The sequence below is a fragment of the Copadichromis virginalis genome, linkage group LG3, assembly GCF_057382275.1.
Source record: "Copadichromis virginalis isolate Kocher_CV1m ecotype Utaka linkage group LG3, C_Virginalis_male_GT1.1, whole genome shotgun sequence".
In the NCBI taxonomy this organism is placed as follows: domain Eukaryota; kingdom Metazoa; phylum Chordata; class Actinopteri; order Cichliformes; family Cichlidae; genus Copadichromis; species Copadichromis virginalis.
This window is the reverse complement of record NC_140620.1, coordinates 26,746,584-26,756,011: the sequence shown is the minus strand read 5'-3', so window position 1 is coordinate 26,756,011 and position 9,428 is coordinate 26,746,584. Positions and strand designations below refer to the sequence as shown.

Genomic DNA, 9,428 nt, shown 5'->3' with positions numbered 1-9,428 from the left:
GTGGAAGAAGCAGGTGAGTGTACAGAGGAATGCTGTTGTTTAGTGTGGGAAATCAAAATTTGGGTTAGCAAACCTGTGAAAAAGGAAAATAACTGCTTTAAGTGGGAACATTTGAGGAGTCTGAAGCACTACAAAATGAAAAAGGTACACAACAAAAACACAAACGGAAAATGTATTAATCCTACTAACCCTACATACACATACAATGAAACTCATGAAGACCAGACAGCATCTTAAGCATGTGATTCTGTTTGTCATCTTATCCAAGTCACTTAGATGAGAAGTGATACATAGACTAGTGGACTAATATTATGGGAGGACAGATGATTGCATCAAAGCTGGGGGAAAACAGAATGCTGATGAGGGGTCTTGAAAGAGTGAGCTGGGCGAGCTAATAGGTTGTTGAGTTTCTGAGGTGTGTGAAGAAGTTTTAACATGGCACACATCTGATTACATGAGAAGAAACTTATTATGTGAAAAGACATCAGGGTTATGTTGTATGTTGTGTGTCGCAAGGTGTGTGGCTGATGGATGAATGCTTGAGATTAATCTGGCCGATGATTTGTCTTTTGTTACAAATTTGAACCTGCCAATTAGGTTTGGTATGATTTACCCTCCTGGGACGAAGAGCATATGTCATGGCTTAACAAGGCTTTTCTTTTCTCCTTTTTATTTTGTTACAACTTGCCTAATAAATCTGCACTCCCTGTATGTGCTGCGGCACAGTGGTTGGAAACACTGATTTAGAGTTCAAGGAGATGTTAGTGACATCAGAGCCGTACGTATTAGCAGGTACACGTCCCTCACTCGTCCTCAAAAGCAGATGCAACAGATGTTCCTGCCTTGGTTTGAAGACACCTGCATGCATACTTAGAAAATCCATCTGTACATGTCAGTAAGTGTCTCACATCATCATTACTAATGTGTCTGTCATCACTATAACTGCATGTGTACAATGTGGAAATTGATGTTATGTAACGATGATACAAAAACAATATCAGAACATAATTTGATTCAGCAAATCCTATTTATTAACAACTATTAGTGTAAATAAAACATTCTGTCATCTTTTAATAGCAAAACACATTAAAGCAGACGTGTGTCCAAACCTCCTCCACTAACACATCCGTTTGTATGGTGCTGTCATCAGCTCGAGGCACAGCCGCACCCTTACTAACTCCATCAGGCACATTTAAGTCACTACAATCTTTTCATAATCCCCCATCATTCAAGAGTCAGGTATCTCTGAAGATTTCCAGAGTACTTTTTCACACACATCCAAGTCATGTAGTTGCAGTACCTCGACCGCAGCATTGTCCAACTCATTCTGAGTCGCTTGTCTGATGGATCCTGTGTTCTGCTGTTTTAACCAGTCCAGCTGGTGCTGGAGGACCGAACACTGGTGATGGACTGCACTGTGCTGAGACAGATTTTGTGTTATAGGCTTCATGTTATGGACGCACAGTGTGAGCACTCAGGTCGCATCAGAGCATCGGGCCGTATAGTGTGAGACCCCCATCGTGACCTACAAACTTCTAACCCCTGTGATTCACTCATACAGAGTCAAACATGCTGAATATGAAGAGTAGTATCATTTAAACTCACATGATTATCAGCCATAAGAACAAATTCAGATTTATATTGATGTAAGGTATATAAATGTAAGTACAGTTTGAATCAGTGCAATATTATTTTCACACATCAATGGACCACTGAACTTCTCAGCTTCTAAAATGTAAAGCCTCATTTAGAAACTACACAAGTACATATAATGGTCAGGGATCAACATGAACCTGTCTTCTCTGTTTGACTTTAATCAACTCTGCAGTGGCTCCAAGTCCATAAAGCCAAAGTCCAGCATAGAGCGGCTGAGTGAATGTGGTCTGGACTCTGTGGAGGAGAGTCATGGTTTCAGAGACGCTGTAGAAAGACAGAATACCTGCTCTGTGATCCAGGTACACTCCTACTCTGGAGGACCGAGGACCTGAGAGGACAGTGTGGACTTTGTTGTGCCAAAATTTATAACTGTTTGTGACACAACGTAATGCCCAAGATTTGCCATTGAATCCAAATCCACATTCACTGCCCCTCCCTGCTCTGCTGATATTCTTGTATGTGACTGCTATAAAAACTGCTCCCCCTCTCCACTCCACCTCCCAGTAACAACGTCCAGTCAGACTCTCTCTACTCAGGACCTGATACCATCCAGTGAATCTGTCTGGATGATCAGAATAAGACTGTTGTTGGTTCATCAATGTTACTTTTCTGTTCCCCTCAGATAATAACAGATGTGTGTTTGCTGTGTTTGGATCCAGTGTGATTTCATGTGAATATTTTAAGAATCCAGCTCTGGTCTTTGGCTCTGCTGGTGACAGTAAAACATCCACTTCAGTGACTGTCAGTGAGATGTTTGTCCATTCCTCTCTCAGAATGTCCTGTAGTTTATCTCTGGTCTCTGACACAGCTGCTGTCACATCCTCAAAGTAGCTCAGAGGAAGAATATTGATGCTGGATGAGTGTGTAGACTCACTGAGTGCTGACAGTGAGGGGTAGTTGTGTAGAAACTGGTTGTGATCCTCTGTGTGTGAGAGCTGCTCCAGCTCGCCGTCTTTCCTCTTCAGCTCAGCGATCTCCTGCTCCAGCTTCTCCTGAAGCTCTTTGACTCGACTCACTTCAGTTTCCTGCTGGGATCTGACCTGCTGCTTCACATCAGAGCTTCTTTTCTGGATGAGACGGATCAGCTCAGTGAACATCTTCTCACTGTCCTCCACTGCTTTATCAGCAGAGCCATTGATGGCCTCCACCTCCTGTTGAAGCAGCTTCACATCTTTCTCTCGCTCCTGGATTCTCTGCTGGATGTTTAGTCGTCTCACCTCGAGCTCCTTCTGCTTCTCAGTCCTTTCTGCTGCAGCTGGGACTGTTTCATGGCCTTTATGTTCATCCACTGTGCAGAGATAACAGATACTCTGCTGATCAGTACGACAGAAAATCTTCATCACCTCATCATGACGAGAGCAGATGTTCTCCTGGAGCTTCTTGGAGGGGGCCACCAGCTTGTGTTTCTTTAATGGAGCTGCATCATAGTGAGGTTGGAGATGTTTCTCACAGTAAGAGGCTGGACAAGATAAACAGGACTTGATGGCTTTCAGCTTCCTCCCAGTGCAGACATCACAGGCCACATCTTCAGGTCCAGCATAGCAGTGATCAGCTGGAGCAGCTTGGAGTCCAGTCTTCTTCAGCTGCTCCACTAAAGCTGCTAACATGGTGTTTTTCTCCAGGACAGGCCTCGGTGTGAAAGTCTTCCTGCACTGAGGGCAGCTGTGGATTCCCTTTCTGTCCTCTTCATCCCAGAAACTTTTAATACAGTTCCTGCAGTAGCTGTGTCCACAGGTTGTAGTCACCGGATCCTTCAGTAGATCCAAACAGATGGAACAAGAGAAGGTTTCTCGGTCCAGCTGAACTCCTTTCTGTGCCATTTCTCCTCTCAGTGTCAGTGACTGTGTGAGTTTCACTTCCTTATAACTGAAACTAGTCTGAGCTCTGATCTCAACAACATGTTTCTGCAGTGAATGGAGCCTGTCAGCTCTTACACGTCACCACATGTTGGTTACACCCATCTTCAAAGTGCAGATCTGAAGGGGAGGGAACGAGGAAACACGTGGACAGAGAGGAGGTGCTGTGTTTAAGAGCAGGAAGAAGAGGGAGGGTTATCAGGCTGTGCTTCACTCCAGGAAGAGGAGCAGTTAGAGAGTGAAACTGTGTGTTTAACCATTTTATTTACTGCTTCTTCTATATAAATAATTTTTAAAAATCCAGCTTTAATGAACACTGGACAGAAACGTCTCATGTAACAATAACTGTCAGAACAGCAGAGGCTGCTGACCTAATCAAAGCATATGTGGAGAGCAGGGTTAGGTTAGCAGACATATGCTGGTTGCTTTTATTTATTTATTTATTGCTTTTATAGGCAGTAATCAATGTTGCTGTAACAGGATGAGAACTAAATAAATGCCACTGCATTGCTTTGAACAGTCAGCAGAGTCTTTCCTTTTTCTTGCTTTTGACCCAACGACTGATTGTAAAGCTCACATGTAAGTCTTCATGTTGTTAAATCACATATTGGTTCTGTACATGTGACATTATGTTTTTTCATATCCTGAAACGTGCTGCTAAACAAACTGAGGCACTGTGCTATTTAAAGGTTGCAGGTTAGTGCAGGATAAACAGGTTAGTTTGCTGCAGAACAGTGTGTGACTGCTGCACAGTGGCTGTGGTTTCATGCTCAGAGTTTGGTTACATCAAGTGTAGCAGAGATGAATTTGCAGTTAAGATTCACTGAATTTCACCTTCATACCAGCTGAATAGTGTCTAATAAAAAGAGCATAAACAGTTTACTGTCAGTGTAGAGGATGGAAAGCAGTTCAACTCATAAAACATCTTCTGACATCTGGTTGAATTCACTTGTGTAAATCCACAAAGAGCAGCAGGTCAGCTGATCACAGCCTGTCCATTCAGAAAATCTACTGGAGCTCTCAGCAGTAATTATACTGAGTCGTGAATGTTTTCCCCACACTGAGCTGTTGCAACTGATTTTAGGGTTCCTCCACCTGCTGAATCCACTTTAACCCCTGACTGCTCATTTTCCTGTTTAGAGACAAAGTGACCTTCTACTATGTAGGCAACAAAAAATAGAGCCTTTTTCCTAGTGTAAGTCCAGAAACTCACCTCAGACATGTTGTTCTTTCCTCACTCCACAGCAATCCTGGAGAAACGCCCCTCTCTGTAGCTTTGCTTCAGCATTTAATAGTGAGTGAGTCCTGCTCCCATGTCATTCCCTCCATGTCTCGCCTCGACCTTCATGATCCCTGCTATAAATCAAGTTTTCATTCAAATCAAACAAACATGTACTGAGTCAGCTTTTGGCTCCAACCTCTTTACACCGGCTGCTTGGCCTTGACAGCACAAGGTCCTGGACCACGTTTACACGTCTTCATAAGTTAACAGATGTGAAGTATTTTCACATACGGCCCTTAAAGCTTCTGTTAAAACATTCCACAAAACTTGGTTTAATCAATGTGTGATGTTAAACTGAACCTTCAGCTGATGGAAATGTTTATTATTAAACTCCTCGCCTTCATCTATTTGAAGTTTAACAGGTACACATCCTTCACTCAGAACATCCTCAAAAGCAGATGCAACAGATGCTGCTGCCTTGGTTTGAAGACACCTGCATGCATACTTGGAAAATCCATCTGTACATGTCAGTAAGTGTCTCACATCATCATTATCTGCTCAATATTCACCCATATCAGCCAAATCAGCCTCAAACTGTTTGTCAGTTCCACTAATCAAAACTCTGTTTCTGGGGAAAAGTCTTCTTGCTGGTTAATAACAAAGAAATAAACTGTTGGTAGATCCACTTTTTACAACGAATCATCCATCAATAAAAATCTAACTCAGTTCCAAAACAACAAATTCAACATTCATATAAAAAATCCAGCCCAGCAGGGATCAAACAGCTGATCAAACACCAGGGTTGGACACAGACTTTCTAATCTGACATCACAAAGTTATTCTGAAGCTGTAAATCTAATTAAAAACTCCCCAAAACTACTAAGAGAAAACCCATAAAAGGTTCAATGATAGAAGGAAAATCCTTTACATGTAAAATCAACAGAGGTTCCTGATAAACAGACTAATAAATGAAGAATAACTGAACAGTTTCTGTGTCATGAGTGAAATTTCAGTGAGTATGAATCATCTCCAGGAAGTAAAAAGGGTTGGAGCTCAGCATCAGTCAGAAGAGGAAGATGAGGTGATGAAGAAGAGAGCGTTCAGTGGAAAAAGGCCAGTGAGTTCATGTAAATGCTGCTTCTGCTGTAAGAATCAGACCTAAAAGTGAACAAATGCTTCATGATTCTCATTTCTATCCATCATCTTGAACACTGACTATAAATGTGTTCACTTCATTATTGTGTGATTTGGCTTCTTCACGTGTCTCCTTCAGTGCAAATAAAGGACTGTTAGAGTGTGTGCTGTGTGTTTGTCTGAAGCATGACAATCCTTTCCAACAAGTATTTCCAGCTGTTTGTCTCCACTCTGCACTTTAGTCTTTCTTCCTGTCATGTCTATATTTGTCCACCAGGTGTCTCCCTCAGCTCATTTTCTCCAAATCAGAAGCTTCAGATTTGTGGAGACGCTCTGCCTGCCAGACACAGCTCAGGGCAAGAAACATGTCTATCCTCCACAACATACAGGCCTGTGTTATTTAGTTCAACAGTCCCCAACCTTTTTGTGTGTCACCGACCGGCTATTAAGGTGTTGTTGATAAATACAACAAAATAAAACCAGTATCAGTACAAAAAATGTTTTCTTCTCTTGCTGCCTGGTCTGTCTGGGGCCCGGGGGTTGGGGAACACTGATTTGGTTTTTTATATTTAAATGTATAAATAAGTGAGTGTGATCAAGCTTTTCATCTCAAAAAGACATTAAATGTCATCACTGTAGATACAATAATAATAATAATAATAATAATGATAATATAATATCAAAAACCTCAAGGATTAATTTTTTTGTTGCATTTTAAAAGTTCAAACCTCAAAGACATTAAGTTTACAGTCATATATGATCAAGAAAATCAACAATCTTCACATTTCAGAAACTGGAACCAGCTTTAAATGTGACTAAAATAATGATAAAACAATCAATTCTCTAATCATTGACTAACTGATGAATCACTGCAGCTCCAATATATTGTTGCATTTGACAACCCACTACAGCAACTACAGAATAAAAGCACTAACCAGACTGATGACAGATTTCAAACATGCTGAATATGAAGAGTAGTATCATTTAAACTCACATGATTATCAGCCATAAGAACAAATTCAGATTTATATTGATGTAAGGTATATAAATGTAAGTACAGTTTGAATCAGTGCAATATTATTTTCACACATCAATGGACCACTGAACTTCTCAGCTTCTAAAATGTAAAGCCTCATTTAGAAACTACACAAGTACATATAATGGTCAGGGATCAACATGAACCTGTCTTCTCTGTTTGACTTTAATCAACTCTGCAGTGGCTCCATCATCCCAAAGACAAAGTCCAGCATAGAGCGGCTGAGTGAATGTGGTCTGGACTCTGTGGAGGAGAGTCATGGTTTCAGAGACGCTGTAGAAAGACAGAATACCTGCTCTGTGATCCAGGTACACTCCTACTCTGGAGGACTGAGGACCTGAGAGGACAGTTTGGACTTTGTTGTGCCAAAATTTAAAACTGTTTGTGTAACAATCTAATGCCCAAGATTTGTCATTGAATCCAAATAAACATTCATCGCCCCCCCCTGCTCTGCTGATATTCTTGTATGTGACTGCTGTCTGAGGAGGGTGCACAGTATCCTGCGGGACCAACATCACCCTGCGCGCCACCTTTTCCATCTGCTGCCCTCAGGGAGAAGGTACAGGTCTATACAGGCCAGAACATCCAGACTGGCCAACAGCCTGTATCCACAGGCTGTGAGGCTCCTGAACTCTCTGCCCCCCTCTCACGGACAATAACCATATCCAACTTCTTAATAGCAATGAACTGGTCTGCATTGGTGCATCATATCTTTATTCTCTTCCCCCTCCTGCCCCCCCCCTTTCTTAAATAGATAACTATCATATCTGATATCATATCTCACAGTACAATAATATTGAATGGGTTGCATTGTTGTATTTTGTCATGTTTCTCAGGTCTTTGTCTGAATTTCTACGAACATTATTGCTAAGGATTGTCTTTTTGCATTGGAGTCACACTGGGTTAAATATGTACACTTGGGTTTTAAGGGGTATTTATTATTTTCTTCTTTTTTTTGGGTTGTATGGAAGCCCCAAACGCAATTTCATTGTTCTTGACAATGACAATAAATAAATAAATACTAAATACTAATACATAAACTGCTCTCCCTCCTCCTCTCCCTCCTCCTCTCCCTCCTCCCCCCAGTAACTCTCTCTACTCACGACATAAGGCCACACAATGAATCTGTCTGGATGATCAGAATAAGACTCTTGTTGTTCCATAAATGGATCTGAACATTTTAAGAATCTAGCTCCGGTCTTTGGCTCTGCTGGTGACAGTAAAACATCCACTTCAGTGACTGTCAGTGAGATGTTTGTCCATTCCTCTCTCAGAATGTCCTGTAGTTTATCTCTGGTCTCTGACACAGCTGCTGTCACATCCTCAAAGTAGCTCAGAGGACGAATATTGATGCTGGATGAGTGTGTAGACTCACTGAGTGCTGACAGTGAGGGGTAGTTGTGTAGAAACTGGTTGTGATCCTCTGTGTGTGAGAGCTGCTCCAGCTCGCCGTCTTTCCTCTTCAGCTCAGCGATCTCCTGCTCCAGCTTCTCCTGAAGCTCTTTGACTCGACTCACTTCAGTTTCCTGCTGGGATCTGACCTGCTGCTTCACATCAGAGCTTCTTTTCTGGAGGAGACGGATCAGCTCAGTGAACATCTTCTCACTGTCCTCCACTGCTTTATCAGCAGAGCCATTGATGGCCTCCACCTCCTGTTGAAGCAGCTTCACATCTTTCTCTCGCTCCTGGATTCTCTGCTGGATGTTTAGTCGTCTCACCTCGAGCTCCTTCTGCTTCTCAGTCCTTTCTGCTGCAGCTGGGACTGTTTCATGGCCTTTATGTTCATCCATCGTGCAGAGATAACAGATACTCTGCTGATCAGTACGACAGAAAATCTTCATCACCTCATCATGACGAGAGCAGATGTTCTCCTGGAGCTTCTTGGAGGGGGCCACCAGCTTGTGTTTCTTTAACGGAGCTGCATCATAGTGAGGTTGGAGGTGTTTCTCACAGTAAGAGGCCAGACAGACTAAACAGGACTTGATGGCTTTCAGCTTCCTCCCAGTGCAGACATCACAGGCCACATCTTCAGGTCCAGCATAGCAGTGATCAGCTGGAGCAGCTTGGAGTCCAGTCTTCTTCAGCTGCTCCACTAAAGCTGCTAACATGGTGTTTTTCTCCAGGACAGGCCTCGGTGTGAAAGTCTTCCTGCACTGAGGGCAGCTGTGGATTCCCTTCCTGTCCTCTTCATCCCAGAAACCTTTAATACAGTTCCTGCAGTAGCTGTGTCCACAGGCTGTAGCCACCGGATCCTTCAGTAGATCCAAACAGATTGAACAAGAGAAGGTTTCTCGGTCCAGCTGAACTCCTTTCTGCGCCATTTCTCCTCTCAGTGTCAGTGACTGTGTGAGTTTCACTTCCTTATAACTGAAACTAGTCTGAGCTCTGATCTCAACAACATGTTTCTGCAGTGAATGGAGCCTGTCAGCTCTTACACGTCACCACATGTTGGTTACACCCATCTTCAAAGTGCAGATCTGAAGGGGAGGGAACGAGGAAACACGTGGACAGAGAGGAGGTGCTG

At 42.6% G+C, this 9,428-nt stretch overlaps 1 protein-coding gene and 1 pseudogene across 1 annotated transcript; both read right to left on the bottom strand.

Moving 5' to 3' along the window:
• Positions 1-946: 946 nt before the first annotated feature.
• LOC146713740 (tripartite motif-containing protein 16-like) lies at positions 947-3,508 on the bottom strand. The gene has a single exon (XM_085450080.1). It carries the CDS (start codon positions 3,474-3,476, stop codon positions 1,776-1,778), a length of 1,701 nt encoding a protein of 566 aa, XP_085306206.1. The 5' UTR covers positions 3,477-3,508; the 3' UTR covers positions 947-1,775.
• A 4,666-nt stretch (positions 3,509-8,174) lies between these two features.
• LOC146713739 (tripartite motif-containing protein 29-like) lies at positions 8,175-9,428 on the bottom strand (annotated as a pseudogene).